General features: G+C 41.5%; 2 protein-coding genes across 8 annotated transcripts in view; one reads left to right on the top strand and one right to left on the bottom strand.

Annotated features, from left to right (window-relative positions):
* The window catches only part of fbxw2 (F-box and WD repeat domain containing 2), a 34,401-nt gene extending 22,008 nt beyond the window's left edge, over window positions 1-12,393 (bottom strand). Inside the window, exons 1-2 of the mRNA XM_059993856.1 lie at window positions 12,257-12,393; window positions 1,603-2,112 (exon numbers count right to left, since the gene is read on the bottom strand). Of these exons, the coding sequence (XP_059849839.1) occupies window positions 1,603-2,092 (490 nt within the window). The 5' untranslated portion in view covers window positions 2,093-2,112; window positions 12,257-12,393. The remainder of the gene's footprint in view (window positions 1-1,602; window positions 2,113-12,256) is intronic.
* Window positions 12,394-12,721: 328 nt separating this feature from the next.
* Window positions 12,722-21,800, top strand: part of slc2a8 (solute carrier family 2 member 8) — a 77,496-nt gene continuing 68,417 nt past the window's right edge. For 3 of the 7 annotated variants that reach the window (XM_059993848.1, XM_059993850.1, XM_059993855.1), the window contains exon 1: window positions 12,722-13,100. In XM_059993848.1, the coding sequence (XP_059849831.1) occupies window positions 13,039-13,100 (62 nt within the window). In that variant the 5' untranslated portion in view covers window positions 12,722-13,038. The remainder of the gene's footprint in view (window positions 13,101-21,800) is intronic. The other 4 variants (XM_059993852.1, XM_059993853.1, XM_059993854.1 and 1 more) reach the window with 2 other exon arrangements.

Genomic DNA, 21,800 nt, shown 5'->3' with positions numbered 1-21,800 from the left:
TCCATGCATTTCTTCAATAGAAATAATAAGGACATAGACTATATTCTAAAAGGAGAGCAAATTCAGAAATCAGAGGTACGCAATTCACTGCTGAGTTACCAAAGTATACCCACACTTTGCATAGAGTATCGTGTTCAGTTTTGGTCAATGTTATAAGAAGAATGCAATTAAATGGGAAAGTGTGCAAAGACTTACAAAGATGTTGTCAGAATTCAAGAGTGAGTTATACAAAAATGTTAGTTAGGCTGGGCCTTTACTCCTTGGAGTGTAAGAGACCGAGGACTGATGCCTCATTGGTATCTAAAAATCACGATGGACAGATAGTTGAGTGAGTGTTCTTCTCTCCAGGTTTGGGGAATCAAAAATTAGAGGACAGCTTTAAGGTTAAAGATTAATAAGAACCTAATCTTATTAAGGGGCATTTAATACAAAAACACAGCGAGTGGCAGATAAATGGAACTCGCTGCCAGAGGAAGTGATTGAGGCAGGTATATTAGATATACTTAAGAATTTAGAGGCATGGGGAATGGGATTAGCCTGAAGATGCATCTTGCTCTGCTGGACATTTAGGGGCCAATGGGCTGTCCTCTGTGCTGTATGACTTGGACTCAAAGTTTGTCAACAGAAAGTAGATGACAATTTCCATCAATGCTTCATGCAACCAAGTAACTGAAACTGATTTACGTTGGGGGTGGTTATTGTTGCAAACAATTTGCTTCACTCATCTGCTCCATTCTATATAAAAAGAATTACATTTTGACAAGCAGCCATGCACAAAATGTGCAATACACAATTTACCTTAAAAGACAATTGAACACTAAATCGACACAAACTATAATTGAATTTCATTCTGCAAACTGCTCAACAAGTCAGTAACGGATATAAACAGATAAACTTGTGAGAAAAACAAAAATGATTGAACGGAATGCTGCAGAGGCAATTCCATTTATGTATTTATTTAGTGATACACCATGGAGTAGGTCCTTCTGGCCCTTTGAGCCATGCTGCCCCCGACACACCCAAGGAGAAAAATATCAAAGTAAATTTGTTATCAAAGTACCTGTATGTCACCATATACTACCCCGGGATTCATTTTCTTGCAGGCATTCACAGTAAATATAAAGAAACAGAATCAATGAATAACTATACAAAAATAAAAAATGGACAACCAATGCGGAAAAGACAAATTGTGCAAATACAAAAAAACAAATAATATTAAATAACATTGAAAACATAAGTTGTAATGATTGAAAGTGCGTCCATAGGTTGTGGAATCAATTGTGTTGAAGTGATTGAAGCTGTCCACACTGGTTCAGAACCCTGAGGGTTGGAAGAATGAAGAAAACCAAAAAAGATTACTTTCCCAATCCCTAATAAACATAAACATCACAACAGATGCAGCTTAAGATTGTGACAGCTGATACTGGGAGTGGATAGAATGGAAAACTGAATCACAGGAGAAAGTAACATGTTTATTTCTATTAAACTTTTGGCATAATTTAATCCTTCCATTTATGATTACCATTTCAACAAACATTTCACAACTATTTTGCATGCATTTTGTTTCCAGGCATTCTTAGAATGCTGGTCTGTGATACTGACCTGTACACAACAACCCATCTTTATAATAGAGAGCATATACTCTAGCACTGTGGCCAATTAAGGAGGATGTCTCAAAGGCTTCTTTGTCCTGCAACTGCTTGATCCTTCGAACTGCCTTTAGATAAATCTTCTTCCAGTGTAGTGTGTCTTCAATAGTATCATCGATCTGCCAGCCCAAACTGCGACATGCTTCCTGCCAAACTTCAGTGCAGACGCTTATCACTTTATTCCACTGCTTACATACCAGACAGCAATTGAGCAGGGTTGGAGGGTCAAGCCACTTTAACAGATAAAAACTGAGCTCCAGTGGAAGCAGCTTGAGGAAGTCTCTTTTCAGAAGGGTCTCAAGATTATTGGAGAGATGCCTCAACTGGACAGCCCCACTCAAGCTGATCAGGTGGTCCAAAGTCTCATTCTTCTGGGAATCAGTCAAGGTGATAAATGTGCTGGAGAGGGTTTCAAGCCATGCATTAAAGTCCTTCCTCTCCATATGGCCATGTGACTATATACCTATGAAACATAAGAGAACACGTTACATCTGTAACTTGTGCAACATTTTAATATTTCAGCTCAAACACTTATACTTAATACAGCCTTGAGGATATTTTCCCTGAAAGACATGTTCTACCAGTGAAAGATTTTATTCAGAATCAGGTTCAATATCACTGGCACATGTCGTAAAATTTGTTTTGCAGCAGCAGTGCAAACTAAAAACATTAAATTACTGTAAGAAATACATAACATATACAGCAGGTTTCAGCTAATTGAGACACAGCAGAACCAGTACATTTTGACCCAATTAAGTGGCTACCCCAATTAGTCAGCTTCATGGAAACAATTAAAAAGGTATAAAAAAACAAACTACCATTTACTGTAACCAACAAATAATATATTTAAATGAAAAACAGCACAAATTAGATACCACTACAGTACTATAAAACTGAATTAGCTCCTAATAGTTATCAATGGAGGAATTAATGCAGTGTACAATGTCGTGTTCTTTTGATTGACCGAGAATGAACAAAACCAGTGTGGACTGCCTTCACACACTACTTTTGATAATCGCATCTTCCAAATCATTATTCTTATTGTAACATTCAAGATGATGGTCAATACCATTCAATTCTTTGTAGCTCCTAAACTGAAATCCTTTCATTTTCACTCCCAGATGTCTGTGGCATATCCAAGCCCGAATGCTTGAAACTGCAATATGCAAAGCAGTTCTAATGATGCCACACCATTAACAATCCTGCTTTAAGATTATTTATCAATGCTTAAATGTGATCCTTTGGTTTGATGAGCACTACAGCTCACAGCGTCGGAGTTCAGTTCTGGCTTCATCTGTAAGGAGTTTGTATGTCCTTACTGTGGAATGTGTTTGCTATCTCCAGGTGCTCCAGTTTCCTCCCAAAGTCCAAAGATGTAAGTGTTAGTGGGGTAACTGGTCATTGTAAATTGTCCTGCGATTAGGCTACAGTTAAATCTGGGGTTGCTGGGTAGTGGCAGGGCTCAAAGGGTCTATTCTGCTGTGTATCTTAATAATAAATTCCACAACTTTCCCTAACCTTGTTTTGTGTCAGGAGTTTGTAGTTGCTCGTTTTTATGATCAGTGATTTTGTTTTGACATTTTAGTTACAGTCAATTCAACATCCAAAGAAAATTTATTATCAAAGTATGTATATTTCACCATATATTATTCTGAGATTCATTTTCTTGCAATTTGCAACATAGCTACAACTGCGCATGATTATCTATCATTTTCATAATTTTGAAAATATTTATGTTTGTCCCTGTGGAGCTGAATAGAAACTAATGGTCAGGTCACTTGCCCAAGAAAGTTGTGCTTTAATGGCATAGATTTAATTTAAAAGAACAATGCAAATTTTGGTTCTTTGTTTTCATGAATTCTAATTGCATTTCAAATATTGTATAACAGCAAACAAGAGAAAACCTACAGACGCTGGAAATCCAAACAACACACAAAAAATGCTGGAGGAATTCAGCAGGCCAATCAGAGATGTTGGAAAGCTGAGAGAGCATGCTGGAAATACTCTACATGTTCGGGCAGCAACCAGAAAAGAGCAAGTAGGTCATTACTTCAGTACGGTTACAAACCCAAAGACATTAATAATAAAATTTACACTGGAGTTAGGCACAATACATAAATATCACCATATACAACTCGGATTCATTTTCTTGCAGGCATACCCAATAAATTCAATAACACATTTCTTTAATGTTTTAAGCAAGATTTTTTTTTTATTTACATCTTTTACAGTGTCAAAATAACCAAAAAAAAACAGCCCAAAGCGAAAGTTTGGGCACCCTGCATGGTCAGTGCTTAGTAACACCCCCTTTGGCAAGTATCACAGCTTGTAAATGCTTTCTTTAGCCAGCTAAGAGTCTTACAATTCTTGTTTGGGGGATTTTCGCCCATTCTTCCTTGCAAAAGGCTTCTAGTTCTGTGAGACTCTTGGGCAATCTTGCATGCACTGTTCTTTTGAGGTCTATCCACAGATTTTCAATGATGTTTAGGTCGGGGGACTGTGAAGGCCATTGCAAAACCTTCAGCTTGCGCTTCTTGAGGTAGTCCATTGTGGATTTTCAAGATCATTATCCTGTTGCAGAAGCCATCCTCTTTTCGCCTTCAGCTTTTTTATAGACGGTGTGAGGTTTGCTTCCAGAATTTTCTGGTATTTAATTGCATTCATTCTTCCCTCTACCAGTGAAATATTCCCCGTGCCACTGGCTGCAGCACAAGCCCAAAGCATGATCGATCCACCCCCATGCTTAACGGTTTGAGAGGTGTTCTTTTCATGAAATTCTGCACCCTTTTTTCTCCAAACATACCTTTGCTCATTGCAGCAAAAAAGTTCTATTTTAACATCATCAGTCCACAGGACTTGTTTCCAAAATGCATCAGGCTTTTTTACATGTTCCTTTGCAAACTTCTGACACTGAATTTTGTGGTGAGGATGCAGGAAAGGTTTTCTTCTGATGACTCTTCCATGAAGATCATATTTGTGCAGGTGTCCACACCACCACTCCAAAGTCTGCTAAATCTTCCTGAAGGTCTTTTGCAGTCAAACATGGGTTTTGATTTGCCTTTCTAGCAACCCTACGAGTTCTCTTAGAAAGTTTTCTTGACCTCTTGACCTCTACCATGCCTGTTAACTGCCATTTCTTAATTACATTATGAACTGAGGAAACAGCTACCTAAAAACGCCTTGCTATCTTTTTATAGCTTTCTCCTGCTATGTGGGCATCACTTATAATTTTCAGAGTACAGCTGCTTAGAGGAGTCCATGGCTGCTGATTGTTTGGACAAGGTTTGAGGAGTCAGGGTATTTATAAAGCTTTGAAATTTGCATCACCTGGCCTTTCCTAATGATGACTGTGAACAAGCCACAGTCCTAACAAGCTAATTAAGGTCTGAGACCTTGGCAAAAGTTATCTGAGAGCTCAACTCTCTTGGGTGCCCAAACTTTTGCATGGTGCTCCTTTCTTTTTTTCGCTCTAAAATCGTAGAAAACAAAAATAATACAATAATCTTGCTTAAAATGTTGAAAAGAATGTTTCATCTTTAACTTTATGACTTTTGGAGATCAGTTCATCTTCTACTCACTTAACTATTCACAGTAACAGAAATTTTGACCAGGGGTGCCCAAACTTTTGCATGCCACTGTAACTGTTCCTGAATCTGGTGGGGTGAGTCCCAAGTGTCCTCTACCTTCTTTTTGATGGTAGCAGCAAGAGAGCATGACATGGGTCTTGGAGGGTCCTTTACGATGGATGCTACTTTCCTATGACAACGTGTAGATGTGCTCAATGGTAGGGAGAGTTTTTTCCCATGGACTGAGTCATATCCACTACTTTTTGTATGATTTTCTGTTCAACGGCATTGGTGTTTCCTTATCAGCCTGCGGTGCACCCAGTCAAAATACTCTCCATCACACATCTGTGCAAACTTCTAAGGAAGTAGAGGTTGCCGTGCTTTCTTCATAATTGCACACACATGCTGGGCCCAGGACAGGTCCTCCGAAATGATAACATCAAGGAATTACAAGTTGCTGACCCCCTCCACCTCAATGAGGACTGGTGGTTGGACTTCTGGTTTTTCCCTCCTGATCAGATCCTTGGTCTCGCAAACAGTGAGTGAGATGTTGTTGTTATGGCACCATTCAGCCAGATTTTTTAATCTCCCTTCTATATACCTTTGATTTGGTCTACAACAGTGGTGTTATCAGCAAACTTAAATATAACATTGGAGCTATGCTTAGCCACACAGTCATAAGTGTAAAGCAAGTTGAGGAGGGGGCTAAGCACACAGCCTTTTGGTGCACCTGTGCTGATGGAGGTTGTGGAGGAGATGTTATTGCCAATCTGAACTGACTGGGGTCTGCAAGTTGAGGATCCAACTGTACAAGGAGGTATTGAGGACAAGGTCTTGAAGCTTATTGATTAGTTCTGAGAGGATGATGGTATTTAACACTGAGCTGGAGTTGATAAAATCATCCTGATGTAAGCACCTTTGCTGTCAAGATGCTCCACGGTTGAGTGAAGAAACAATGAAATAGCATCTGCTACGGACCTGTTGAACTGATCGGCAACTGGAGCAGATCCAAGTCACTTCTCAGACAGCTATTGAAGTGTTCATCACCAACCTCAAAACACTTCATCACAGTGCTACTGGATGATAGTCATTGAAGCAGATTACCACGTTCTTCTTCAGCACAGATCTAACTGAAGCTTGCTTGAAGCAGGTAGGTACCTCAGACTGCCAAAGTGAGAGGTTATAGATCTCAGTGAACAGTCGTTCAGCACAGGTCTGGCCTTTAGTACTCAGTCAGGTACCCCTTCTGGGCCAGTTGCTTTCCCTCCTGAAGGATGCTTTCATGTCGGCCTCAGAGACTGAAACGACAGACTATGGGAGCTTGTGTTCCTCCATGTTTTGAAGGTCAAAGCGAGCATAGGAGGCATTGAGTTCATCTGGAAGTGAAGCCATGTTGTCACTTGACTTCACTCTGCAAGAGGTGATTGTATTCAAGCCCTGCCAAGATGTTGAGCATCCATCATTGATTCAAGTTTAGTCTGGAATTGTCACTTTGCCTGTCAGATGGCTTTCCAGAGACTGGATCTGGTCTTCTTATAACTTTCTTGGTCATCAGGCTCAAATGCCTCTGTTCTGACCCTCAGCAGATGCATATCTCATGGCTCATCCAAGTCTTCTGGTTGGGGAAAGAAGGAATCTACCACTGTTTTTATAAAGTCTGTAACAACCGTTGTGTATTCATTCAGATCCACCAGAGGACATGGGTTAAGGGTGAAGGGGGAAAAGTTTAAAGGGAACATGGGGGGGGGGCTTCTTCACACAGAAAGTGGTGGGAGTGTGGAATGAGCTGCCAGATGAAGTGGTAAATGTGGGCTCACTTTTAACATTTAAGAAAAACTTTGACAGGTACACGGATGAGAGGGGTATGGAGGGATATGGTCCAGGTGCAGGTCAGTGGGACTAGGCAGAAAAATGGTTCGGCACAGCCAAGAAGGGCCGAAGGGCCTGTTTCTGTGCTGTAATGTTTTACGAGTCATTGAACAAGGCCCAGTCCATCAACTTGAAGCAATCCTGTAGCCACTCTACTGCCTTCCATGACCACCTCTTTGTTGTCCTAATGTCTGGAGGCTTGCTCTTGAGCCTCTGCCTGAATGCAGGTAAAAGGACAGGCAGATGATCGGATTTCACAAAAAGCAGTCTGGGCAATGACTGGTAGGTACTCCTCATCCTACTATTGCAGCGTCCTATTGTGTTGGGACCTTTGGTGATACAGATTACATGCCTTGCCCAACCTAAAATACTCCAAATATTTTGGAACATTTTTTCTAATTTTTTTTTGGAAATCAATAATAAAGGCTAAAAGATTTATTTTGTCACACGGTCATTAAAACAAAGAAAAATGTCACATCCACTAAACCAAATCAGTGAGCATTGTGCTGTATACAGCATGCCCACAACATACTAACCCTGGAATGTGGGAAGAAACTGCAGCATATCCTTCAGAGATATTCCCAGTGTCAGCTGATAAAGAAAATCTACAGGGTATGCTAATATCATAGCAACGCAAGTGATTTAGCAGCTTTGCCAAATACGCTTATCATTCAGTATTAAAGTAAAACTGCAGAAGTGCAAACTATTATCGACATACAGTTACAATCCTATCCAAGTCCCTAGTTTGGAGTTCAGGAACTGAGCATCTTCACAGAATAATGATTGAGGAAACATCTTGGTTTCAAATCTCTCAACTTCATGAAGCTTTAATCGAATAGCAAGTCTCGAGGCTTAAAGCTTAGTCACCAAGGTTTAATCAATTTCCTGCTTAAGAGAATAACCATAACTTTCCAAGCTTATCTGAATCACTGTCTGGCCTTACAAATTAACGAACTTATTCTGCTGAATAATTCATCAAAACTCCAAACTGCTGCTTCCACCAAGCAATTATAGATTCTGTTCCAAACAATGATCTCTACAGTTCTTCGTGGAAAGTGTACATACAACATTCTCCATCTCCTAAATTACCCTGGAAGAACTCAGCAGGTCAAGTAGCATGTGTGTGCTGGGGAAGGGATTGTTGAACTTCAGGTTGAAGCCTGCCATTAGCTCCCATTTGTTGCACCAAACTCTTGCATCTCTAAACTATCCACAAGAGGGAATTCCACTACAAAAAGCTTGACAATTTAATGTATTTGATAAGTCTTTGCAGTGAGCAAGGCTATAACTTCAGAGTCAACAATGACATGGAAAACATGGAACAGTTTTTACACTGGACAATCCTTCATGCAAATCTCAATGCAAACAAACCACAGAACAGAATATAAAGAGCAAGGATGTGATGCTGAAGCTTTATAAAGCATTGGTCAGACGGCACATGGAGTTCCATGAGCAATTTTGGGTCCCTTCTGAATATTATTTGCATGATTTGTTTTTTTTCCCCTGCACATTGTGTGTTTGACAGTCTTATTTAAATGAGTTCCACTGCACTAATTTGTTTTGCGGCTGCCTATAAGGAGATGAACCTCAAGGTTGTATAATGTACAACTTTGATAATAAATGTATTTTGAACTTTGTGCTGGATTGGAGAGGGTCCAGAAGAGGAGTGTTTGATGGTGTTGGACTTACTCACTAGATTTAAGAATGAGGGAGTATTTCATTGAAGCCTATCGAATGTTGAAAGGTCTAGATAGAGTAATGTTTTTGATAGTGGGAGAGTCTAGTACCAGATGGCAGAGCCACAGAACAGAAAAACAATGTCCCTTTACAACAGGGATGAGGAGGAATTTCTTTAGCCAGAGGGTAGTGAACCTGTAGAATTCATTGCCACAGCCAGCTGTGGAGGCCAAGTCAACGCTTATGTTTAGAGTGGAAGTTGACGGCTTCTTGATTATTAAGGGCATCAAAGGTTACAAGGAAAAGGCAGGAGAATGGGATTGAGGGATAATATATCAGACATGATGGAATGTCAGAGCAGACTTGAAGGGGCAAATGGCCTTATTCTGTTCCAAAGTATCAAAGTCTTAGAAGTTTATTCTGCCCAATATGCCAACTTCAATCAATAACATTTTCCACCATTCTCAGTGATCAAACTATCAGTCTGACACAAGCACTGCAATTAACCTCATCTTTCCCCACTATTCACTCACTTCCTAATAAATGCGTCTTCATTTTTGTCCCTGACCGCACATGCGGTTTTGACAGAAGGGCTAATCTGCCACATTTCTCTATGCCAAAATATTTTAATTTTTAATTAAACCAGCATTCAAATTTGACCTGCAACTTTAGCAGGAATACCAGGAACCCACATTTATAAATTTGGCATGAATAACTAAACTAGTAATGTGGTTCAGGATGTTGGAAAACAACATCCTATCGTTAGAACTCCAGATGGTCATGGGTTAAGCATGAAAGGTGAAATGTTTAAGGGGAATGTCTTCACTCAGAGGGTGGTGAGAGTGTGGAACAAGATTCCAGCTGAAGTGGTGAACGTGGGCTTGATAAACATTGATGTGAAGTTTGGAAAAGTACAGGCACGGGAGGAGTACGGAGGGCTGTGGTCCAATTGCTGGTCGATGGGACCAGGCACCATAATCTTGCCATGGAATAGATGGGCCAAAGGTCCTGTTTCTATGCTATAGTGCTCTATGACTTTAAGCAATTTTGAGTTGTGTGTATTCATGACAAAGAAATGAAATAAAATCACACAGCAAATTGGCACTGCGCCAGCTTTGTCACAATAACCACCTATTAGAACTCTATTAATGACTAGTCACAATCCCTCAGTCAACCCCCAAATCTATTTTAGCTCCTCCAAATGTAAAATCAATCTCAGCCACTGCAAATCCAAATGACGCAGTCTTGCCTCCACACATCTCAGAATCAAACCCCCTCATGGAATAGCTTATCAGCTAGTCTAACATTAGGGAAAATCCTATAATAATTGTTATTCACCTTTTTCAGAATCTGGGTGTTACCGGTAAGGACAGTTTTCACTTTCTACTCCTTGCTGCATTTGAGAAAGTAATTCAGGAACATGTTGACAAAGTACTTGTAAAAATGTTTTGAGCAGAGATGGGAAACCATGTTTGCTTCTTGTTTATTTTGGTGGCTTTGACAGCAGAATCGATAAAAGATAATCTATTCATGCAAGATACTCAAAAGGACTTTAATAAGATGCCACACAAGATGATATTAAACAAAGAATACATGGGACTAATGGTGACATACCTGCATGAAATGATTAGCTAGAAGACAGCAAACAATAGGAATAAATAGCTCAGGTTTTCGCTTGCAAAACCCCACCTGTTCACAATCTACACTAATATAATGAATGAAAACTGGGTGGATATATGGATTATCAGTAGTTCCATTTAATATCAGAGAACATATACAATATACAACCTGAAATTCTTACTTTCTGCAGACATGCACAAAACAAGAAAAACCCCAAAGAATGAATGACAGGATCGTCAGTGGATACAGAGCAGCTCAAAGGTATATCGGCTGCAGTGTATAGGGTGAGGATTTAGCAGATGAAAAAAATATGAAGTCATTCATATTTGTTGAATAAAAGAGTATTATAAGGTGACGTTCAGATGAGATTCCTGCCCTTGTACAAGATTCATTGGGATGAACATGTGGAAACTACAAGCGATTAAAAGGGCAATCATACAGTGAACTTGACTGAAAAATAACCAGGGTACAAAATTAAAGCAGCTTGCTGCAACTATTTTGGGCCCTAGGAGACATTGGCATAGGTTCGTTATTGTCATATGCAGTGAAAAGTTTGTCTTGCAAACTGTTTATATTATAAGGTACTGTATAGTACCTGGAATACTGCATACAGTCACTAGTATACTCAGTGGCCATTTTATTAGATATACCTGCTTGTTAATGCAAATATATAACCAAACACTTGCAGCAAATGAATACGTTAAAGCAAGTAGACATGGTCAAGAGGTTCGGTTGTTGTTATGCCTTGTTAATGAGAGAGGTCAGAGGAGAACGGCCAGACTGGTTCAAGTTGACAGGAAGACAAATGTAACTCAGATAACCACATGTTACAACAGAGGTGTGAAGAGGAACATCTCTGAATGTACAACGTCAAACTTTCAAGTGGATGGACTACAGCAGCAGAAGACCATGAACATACACTCAGTGGCCACTTTATCAGACACAGGAGGTACTTAATAAAGTGGCCAGTGTATATAATCCCAACCCAAGGATATACGTGCAACAGAGGAACAGTAATGAGCAGTAACACACTGAATGAGACAAAGAAACTGCCGAGAAACAGGCCCTCCAGTGAGGCCATACCACCCATCAGCCATCCACTTACACTGTATTAAAACCATTTTCATTATACCTCCAACTCCACCATCACTTACCCTACCCACTAGGCATTTACAGTTCTAATTCACTAACCAAGCAACCAACCCACACGTCTTTGGGTGCGGAAGGAAATCCACAGCGTCACAGGGAGCACCACATTATTAGGATCAAGGGTCAGGATCAAATTGGGGTCTCTGCCACTCTATTATCTGGACCACCAAGAAATGGAAGGTGGGAGTTGGAAATGGTAAATAGGATCCTTTTACAAAGAGAAATCAAGCAGATTAGAGCTCTATTCTCTACGGATTAGATGAGTTGTCATCTAATTGACATAAAACACTTTCAATAAAAATATCTATGATTGGGGAAAAAACATAAATTGTAATTCCTTTACAGCGAGAACCCTTAGAATGAACCCACATCAACTTAAGATCAAATCACATTGATTTTTTATGACAGCACCCAAACTCAAATCATCTTTAAAATAATCAAAGGATATGGAATTAATGTGGGATAAAATAGGTGATCTCACTGGACGTGCAGCAGAAACAAGAGGCTAAATAGCTTCCCTCAGTTTATGTCAGCACCCACCCAATCCCAGCTACTCGCTGCGCTCCCTCAGCCAAAATCCCATCAAGTCTCCGCGCCCCCTCAGTGAAAACCCCCACCCACCAGCGGCTCCCGGCCCGATGGAGAAGGGAGGGCCGGGACGACCCGCAATCCCACAAGATCCGCACGCCGTAAAGTAAAGGCAAGCATCGGAGGAGGCGGGCTCACCATGCACCGAAGGCTGTGACCATAGCTGCCGTGGGCAAGAGCCCGGCGGGGGACATCAGCTCCTCACACGGCGACCGCCGCCGCCGCCGCCCCAATCCTCCACCACAAGTCCAAGTTGGACACGGCCGGAAGTAGCGTCACAGCGACGCAGCTCCGTCACCTCCCCACAGCACGCAAAGACGCCGCTGCCCCCTTCCCGCATCCTGATTGGTCGCCCGGCACATGCGCATTTACAGTTTAGCGGTCAAGTCCGAAAGAAGTCATAACACTGTCCACGGCGCGAGGTTACATGTAGTTCATAGACTTGCCCCTCAGGGATGAATCTCCTATGTGACTCTGGTGTTTACATCCCCAGCGCTCCAGGGAGAAGGGAAATATCGTCGCCTATAACAAACATGGCGGCGTCTTGTGAGCCAGGGGAGTCACAAGGGGATTATGCGCATGACCGTGTCGCAAGCGCCTGCGCGCATTCGACAGTACGACGGCAGGGCTTGTAGTTCCCTCGCTCCCTGAGGGAGCGGAAATGTGGTGGCAAATAGGCAGAGAGAGGTTCCTACGGCCGCCATGAACCCCACTGAGGCGGGGGCAGCAGGCTCGCGACGTGTGACGTTTGACAGGGGGCTCAACGCTGAGGTAGTAAGACGGCGGGGCGGTTGTTGGGGAAACGGAGGGGTCACGTGAGCCAGCCGCGGCCCCGCCCCCGCCCGGGAGATCACATGGGCGAGGCTGTCACGTGAGTGTCAGCTGGTCCTCACCACTCTTCCATCAGGTCGGGGCTCGCAATGTCGGTGGAGGAGCGGTCACCGCTGCTGGACCCGGCTGTGCAGGAGCAGCAGCACCTCCGGTGAGTCTTGCTTGTTCACATTCTAAGGGAAATTAACCTCATATTGCACTTAATTCCTTGGCATGGTGTCTCAAATTTATTTTAAAGTGCACTTACTGCCTCAATATGTAAAAGTCTACAACACCTCGGTGCCCCCCCCCCCCTCCAGTTCACCAGAGTGAATCGGGAGGGGATAATGTGTTAGGTCAGCGATTTGTTATCGGAAAGGTTTTGAGTCGCATTCCGATTATCCCCTTAGCACCAGTAATTTAGATGCATGGGAATTTGAAATTCATGCACCAAATCTGGGTGTTTTAATGCATATACTGCTCTTACTACATAAAGTCTTATAAAGTGGGCGATTTCAGTAGAATTGTAACTTCAAAGTTCAAAAAAAAACCTCAGTTAAATTAAGAGTGTACTTGATTGCCATTTTATACAACCCTGCGATTCGTTTTCTTGTGGGCATACTTAGTAAATTCAGGAGTCATAATAGAATCAAAGACCTCAGGCAAGAGGATCGACAAACAACCAACGTGGAAATATAAAATAAAAAATCATAATAAATAAATAAGTAGTAAATATCGAGAAATATTCAGATCAAGAGTTCTTGAAAGTGAGTCTGTGAGTTATGGGAGCTGCACAGGTATCCTTGTACGGAATCATAGAAGACGTAATTACTGTTGGCATACAGATTGATGTAATTCCACCTGCCATATTAGGCCCAATAGGTTATTGAATTTTGAAATACGCATATTGATACACTTTAAATGTGAGGACTTCTGTCCCCATCACCAATTTATACAATAGGTGTTTATACAATATTTATACAATACATGCCTGGTGATAAAATGTTTATTTCATCTCTAGACAATACTTTAAATCTGCACCTCCTACATCTAACTCCACTGCCAAGAGAGATGGATGCATAGAGTTAATGGAGATGTTGGAAATCCACACCTTCCCCCCCCCCCCAACATTCTTAATCTGGTTTCTTCCCCCTTCCTCTCCGCAGATGCTGCCTGGCCTGTGAAATTCCTCCAGCATTTTGTTTGTGTTACTCTGGCTATTTCCCATTTTCTGTTTAACCATTGCAAAAAAAAAGTCTTGATGTTCCAAGGGAAATATAGTGGTGTTAGGAAGTTTGTAAATCCTGTAGAATTTTCTCTATTTCTGCATAAATATGATTAGATCTTCATGCAAGTCTGAAAACTAGATAGAGAATCCAATTAAATAAATAACACAAAAACATACTTCATTTATTGAGAAAAATGATCCAATATTACATGAATTTGTTGTAAAAAGTATGTGAATCTCTGGAGTATGCTTTCTACAAAAGCTATTTGGAGTCAGGTGTTTGAATCAATGAGATGAGGTTGGAGGTGTGGGTTGTAGAGGTGCCCTGCCCTATAAAATAGGCATAAAGTCATGTTACTGACAGAGCCTGCTCTTCTCAAGAAAGATATGTTTGTGTTCCACGCCTTGTGCAGTACTTTTTGTAACAAACTTAAGTAATTTCTTAAGTGATAAATTACTTGAGTAGCTCATTACATGCTGACTTTCCTAGAAACTGCAGCAAATTTTCTTTTTGATCATAAATATCCGCACGTTTCCCTAAATTTGGACTGGTTATCAAACTAATGGAGGTTTTTAGTACTAGAATTAAACCGGGTTTCAAATTAAACCCTGTTCAACCCTGTTTTGGTCAAATGGAAAAAGGTTGAAAGATTTGTTAAAGGGCCCTGGCTAGCCTTGAACGAGGCTGGCTTCGCATCTGTGGCCTCACAACATTTACTCGGCTTTGTGATGGACTAAGTGTGTGGCCTACTCCAGCTGCAATGATGCCTGACTTCGAGTCTGTGGTCTCGCAATGTTTACTCAGCTTTGCGATGAACTGAGGTTAGGGCAGGGTCCCTTTTCCTGTGAGATATTTATAATCCAGTCAGCAAGATGGAAATGTCCCTGATCAAGCTCCCAGGCGGCAGACGATGCCTGTAGCCTCACAACAGCCAACAAATCCACCCGATATTCATATGGTCCTAGTGCAGGTCGATGTGAGTTAGTAGTTTGAATAGTCCAACATGGATGAGATGGGCTGAAGGGCCTGTTTCTGTGCTGTACTGAGGCAGTGGTAGGAGCTACAGTATGCTTCACACTGCTGTCACACATTCCCCCATTAGTTAGCAGAAGTGAAAGTTATTGTCAAAGTACATATACAGCTCCACATCTTACCTTGAGAGTAATTTTCTTGAAGGCATTTACAGGAAAATGAAGTAATATAATAGAATTTATGAAGAACTGCACATAAAGACTGGCAAACAACCAATGTGCAAAAGACAACTAATCGTGCAAATAAAAACTAAAACATACTGAGAACATGAGTTGCAGAGTCTTTGAAAGTGAGTCTAGGTCGCAGAGCCAGTTTGGAGTACTGGTGAGGGAAGTTGTCCAACCTTGACTGTTGTAGGGTATTAACTGTTCCTGAAACTGGTCGTTCATTAACCCCATTTAGTCTCCACTCACGTTTTGAATCAAGGCTTGAACCTGAAACATAACTGTTTATCTTCCACAAGTTCTGCCTGAACTGCTGAGTTTTTCCAGCATTTTGATTTTATTTCAGATTTCCTGCAAGGTTTTATTTTGGGTTTTGAAGCATTCATCAGATTGATCTTCTCTTTGGGCTTCACAGGACTGAACGATGCTCTCACTTTGGTTGATAGAATAGTTGTGGGGTTGGTGTGTTTTTCTCTCGATTCTAGAATCAGTGGTCACAGTCTCCAGGTAAGTAGTCTGCTATTCAGAACTAAAATGGATTGATAAGTGAATTGCACATCTGTGGAATTCTTAACCAAAGAGGGCTGTGAGGATTCAGCTACTCAGCACAATCTAGCCAAAAGGAGGTTTTTAGATACTGAGAGAATTGAAGAATAAGAAGTTGATGCAGTTAAGTTCCACTGGAGTGAAAGGTGTTTCATGATTTTATTGAATTACAGGGCATACACAAGGGGCTGAATAGAATAATATTTCTCGTGCTTGTATATTAAATGTAATCAAATGCGGCCCTCTACTCCTTCTATTTCCTGTTTGGGGATTTGATTTTACAAGCTAATGCTGTCTTGATCATTTTTTATATTGCAGAGATGTAGAAGAGAAAATTGCTAGGTCTGCCCTTAATCAAGGGTGAGAAATGTTAAATAGCAACTTATGAAATGTTTTCTCAAGGGCACAGGTGCAAATGAAAATATTATTATAGTCGTAAACTATTACTATCCCATGTTAAAAGTGTGTTGTTTAAAATTAATAGCTTTTAGATTGAAAACCAGTTTTTATGAAGGGTATTTGTGGATCAGAGCCACATGGGACTTAAGTTCCTAATATAAAAATAAATTGTAGAATCATTTTCCAAAGAGGACAAAAATAATTCTCTTTAGAAATGAGAAATATTCACTCAGGGCTAGCTATTGAACTTGGATTTAATGTAGAGCACTAACAAATTGGCCTGATTTGATATAGGTAATGCCAAGGCTAATGACTCAAGTTGTAATGTAGTAAAGCTGACAGCAACTTTCCATATCTGTACTTCTGAAAAATCTAGAGCTTGCCAAGGGATAATCCACTGTTCCTCTAGATGCTCTATGATAGTCCTTGCCAGTAAATTCAATACTAAAATCTTTTCAACTGTCAGGATAAAGGAAGGCTTGCTTACCTGCTCCCCACTCACTGTAGGAAAAAAAACTATAAGTGCAGATAAACTTTTTCCAGACAAGTGCACAGATACTGTAGATCTAATTGCACAAAGCAGAGACCCACTATTTTTCCAAAGTCAAAAACGTAGGACTTTTAAAATTTAATTTGCCCTCCCATTTGTCCCTCTGGTTTCACAAACAAGAGAATCTGCAGATGCTGGAAATCCGAAGCAACGCACACAAAACGTTGAAGGAACTCAGCAGGCCAGGCAGCATCTATCTGTCCCTCTGGTTTGTTCTCTTTTGTATAGTCTTAAAGCAGGTTTGTACTTCCCTGTATAGTGTGTATAGGCAAGGATTTCTGGGCAGATGAGCCTTGTCACCCATGATTGGCAGCTCATCTAGGAGAGGGCAAATGTTGATCTCAAATCTCTATGGCCTTGCAGCCATTACCACAAACAGGAGAAGGCTTCAGGAGTAAACCCCAAGGGGAAAAATCTGGAGCTGAGGCCGCTAAGGCAGTCCCATATTGAGTTCAACACTAACTGGCAACTCCTGTCATGCTCCCTGTGCCAGAATTTATCTGTATCTGTTGATCCTTTGGATTCATGAGCTGCATGGAGAGGAGGAGCCTACTGCATGGGTAACAGTTTGTTCTCCATATTGTACTGCCCTGGCTTGCATATACAACTAGGATGCAACAGACACTGTCATCCTTGTCTTCCTCATGCCCTCCCTTCCTATGGTCAAAGAATCTTGTGGTGTTTTACTTGTGCAACGCCCTGGGAAAGGTTTCACTGCTAATGTAATGGTTTCTCTGTAGCAGCAGTGTTTTGGTTATGACTAGAGATAACGGGGGCTTTGGAATATGCAGTGTCCAATGAGGGAGGTGTTTTTCTTTCTTGTGTGCCCAAGAGCAAGGTATTCATAGGCTTTTGTTCGGCGGAAGATAGTGAGAGAAGATGCCAGAACAGAGAGGTTGTAGACTGCAGGGCTGAGTGGATGTGGAATGGGGTTGGGAGTCAACGACGTGGGGGGGGGGGGGGGAGGGGGGGGAATCGATGGAGAACGAACGGACAGGAAAATCGTGACCTTCGGTTTGCACGTTAGACTGTTTCATTAAAGTGTGCCCTTTTCTTTTTGTTTTCTTTACTAACCCTCTAGTCAAATTAAGAACTGTAAAGCTAAATCGTATATGGCATTCTGTTTGTTATTTCGTTGTACTGACTTGCGATGGGAAAACATCACACAGCATCCACACAAGCGAGATTTCACAAGTTTAGCCAGTCAGGTAGTGTCTTCCCCTAGACCAGGGGTCAGCAACCTTTACCACTGAAAGAGCCACTTGGACCCATTTCCCACAGAAAAGAAAACACTGGGAGCCGCAAAACCCGTTTGACATTTAAAATGAAATAACACTGCATACAACGTTTTTTTTTTTGCCTTTATGCTATGTATAAACAAACTATAATGTGTTGCATTTATGAAATTGATGAACTCCTGCAGAGAAAACGAAATTACATTTCTGCATGCAACAAAAACATTTTGAACTCCGAAAAAAAGACGTTGGGTTGAAGGTTACTTTTAAGTAAAATACTCAACGTCTATTTGAGTCCTTCTTGTATTTATGAAAAACGCCAAACTTAAATTTGCCGCCAGCAGCAAACCAAAAATAACATCAGCCAGCTGTCAGCCTGAAAAATAAAAGGACTATTTCACTGAACAATGAAAAAATATGAATATACATAAAATAATAGGCAATTAAAATATTTATCATACTTGGTTAATGGGATTTCTGCTCCTGGACCTCAGCGCACAGCGTCTGCACATCAGGGCTGTATGACGTCACCTTCATCTTTACACAGGATCGCAAGCTGTCATCTGTGAGGCGTGCGCGATGTTTGTTTTTAATAAAGTTCATGTTGGAGAACACCTGCTCACATACATATGTGGATCCAAAGATCGACAGGACTCCAAGCGCATACTTTTTCATGTTTACATAAATGTCGGGCATAGCATTCCATGTTTCGAACACAAGTTTGTCCGGTTTTGGAAGGTTTTCAATATCACTCCATTTGTGATTCTGAGCAAGAACGGCCTTCTGACGGGCAACATCTTCAAGGTCTGCTGTCAAGCGTCTAAACTTGGACACCCATATGTCTTTGTCGGCTATGTCGGCCAGTTCCATCTCAAGATCAGGTTGACTCACACCTGCCAATGCAGTCGTATTCAGTAGGGAAGGATCGATGCTTAAGGGAGTGACCGGGAAGGATAATGTGTTTTTTTCCTCTCTGAACTCACAGAGGCGTTTCCCAAACGACGTTTGCATTGCGATGATTGCAGAATGTAAATACTCCGAATTTATCATGTTGTGACCTTGTTTGAACTCTCTCAAATTGGAGAAGTGAGACAATGTGCCTTTCTGTAAATCTCTGGCAAGCACTGTCAACTTGCACTCGAATGCCAAAACATCCTCCAACATGTGCAGGGCAGTGCGTCCTTTCCCCTGAAGAGCTGTGTTCAGCGTGTTCAGGTGCGCTGTCATGTCTACCATGAAGTGTAGCTTTTCCAGCCACTCTGGCTGTTCCAGCTCAGGAAAGGTGAGCCCTTTGCTGCCCAGGAAAATTTTCACTTCTTCCAGTCACGCGACAAAGCGTTTCAGCACCTCCCCTTTGGACAGCCACCGGACTTTGTTGTGCAGCAGGAGATCAGAATATGCACTTTCCATCTCGTCCAGTAACAAACGGAATTGACGGTGATTTAAACTTTTTGCCGTTATTTTATTGACAATCTGAATGACAACATCCATTACTTCTGTGCATTCCGGAGGAAATGTTTGAGCGCACAGTGCCTCTTGGTGCAAGATGCAGTGAAAAGTCAGCAGCTTTCTGTCCAGCGACTTCTGCAGTAAAGCCACAAATCCCTTGTGCGTTCCCGTCATATTCGGAGCCCCATCAGTAGCTACTGACACCAGATGGGTGGTCTTTATTCCTTTGGCTCTTAAACAATTCAAGACAGCCTCACAGATGTCCTCCCCCCGTGTTTGGTCTTTTAGAGGTATCAACTCAATCAGTTCTTCCTGTGGCCCGGCAGAGTTTACATACCGGCAGAACAACGCTATTTGTTCAATATCACCTTTGTCTTTAGACTCGTCACAGGCAATCGAGTAGGCCACAGCTGAATTGATGTCTTTAATTTGCTGTCTTGTGATGTCTTCTGCCATTTTTATGGTTCTGTCTTTGACCGTCTTTGCAGAGAGGGGCATATCCCTGATTTTCTGCACAATTTCACTCTTGTTTTTAAAGTCCGTGAATAGATGTTCTGAAATCTTAATGAAAGATTCTTTTATATATTCACCATCTGTAAACTGCTTCCCGTGCCTGACTATTTCCTGAGCGGCAATATAACTGGCGTATGTCGTTGATTTTCCAGACTTCATCCATTTCTTGAAATGATTTTTGCTCAGATCAACCTTCCGCATCAGTTCCGAAACGGCTTTTTTTCTCTCATCTCCATCCGGATATTTTTGAGCAAAGGCTGCGTGTTTACTCTGGAAATGCCTTGCGACATTTGACTTTTTGTTGTTTGCTAGTTTCTCATTGCATATTAAGCATACCGGTAAACCAGTCTCGTCAACAGTGAAAGCAAATGAATCTGTCCACGTATCATTAAACGTTCTGTTTTCTTCAGTCACTTTTCTTTTTTTAGAATTCTCCATAGTTGGCTTACCTTGGATCGAAAAATTAAAGAAATCGCGCACTGGCGGGTGTCAGGTATTGGCAGTGGTGACGTATATTAATAGCGATAAAAACACGTTGTAGCGGTGTGCTCACGCAGTCAGTAAACTGCAGTCGAATAACTTTATTCGAACTAAACAGCCTTGCTTTTAAGCCTCCCTCAACCCAGCCCCCATGGACGCAGATGCTGCAAAAGACGCGTACTCACAAACCCCCGTAGGCTATCTCCCTTAGCCGGAATGCTGGCTAATTGTGAGGAAATGTGTCGCCACACTTAGATTGTACAAGATCACCATAATCTTCAAATTTAGAATTACATTTCAAAAGCTAACAAACTAACATAAAATACATTTTAATTAAATACTGACCAATTATTTCCCAAAGCCACAGGGAGCCGCAGCACAGAGGTGAAAGAGCCACAAATGGCTCGGGAGCCGCAGGTTGCCGACCCCCGCCCTAGACTAACACTTCCGACCTACTTGAGAGTTACAATTGTGGGACGTCTTTCAATCCTGAAGTCGTGCCTAGAATCCCCTACCATTGGAAATAACTTAGCCATATCTAATCTGTTCAGGCCTTTTAACATTTGGAATGTTGCTATGAGATCCCCCCTCTTTCTCCTGAACTCTGGGGATTACAGCCCAAGAGCTGCAGACATTCCTCATTCCTGGAATCGTTCTCGTGAATCTTCTCTGAACCCTCTCCAATGTCAGTATATCCTTTTTAAAATGAGTGCAAAACTACACACAGTACTCCCAAGTGTGGTCTCACGAGTGCCTTATAGACCCTCAGCATCAAATCTCTGCTCTTTTTATATTCTATACCTCAAGAGATGAATGCCAGCATTGCATTCGCCTTCTTCACAACTGACTCAACCTGGAGGTTAACCTTTAGAGTGTCTTGCAGAAGGACTCCCAAGTCTCTTTGCATCTCTGCATTTTGAATTCTCTCCTCATCTAAATAATAGTCTGCCTTTTTATTTCTTAAAAAAATTGCACGACCATACACTTTCCAACATTGTATTTCATTTGCCACTTCTTTGCCCATTCCCCTGAACTATCTAAATCTCTCTGCAGGCTCTCTGTTTCATCAACACTACCCACTCCTCCACCTATCTTTGTATCATCGGCAAATTTAGCCACAAATCCATTAGTACCATAGTCCAAATCATTGACGTACATTGTAAAAAGTAACAGTCCCAGCACCAACCCCTGTGGAACTCTATTGGTAATCGGCAGCCAGCCAGGATAGGACCCCTTTATTCTCGCTCTGTTTTCTGCCAACCAGCCAAGCCCCAC

This window comes from Hypanus sabinus, chromosome 18 (genome assembly GCF_030144855.1).
Source record: "Hypanus sabinus isolate sHypSab1 chromosome 18, sHypSab1.hap1, whole genome shotgun sequence".
NCBI classification, from domain to species: domain Eukaryota; kingdom Metazoa; phylum Chordata; class Chondrichthyes; order Myliobatiformes; family Dasyatidae; genus Hypanus; species Hypanus sabinus.
The sequence above is the reverse complement of the archived record's forward strand: the minus strand, read 5'-3'. Positions and strand labels throughout refer to the sequence as shown.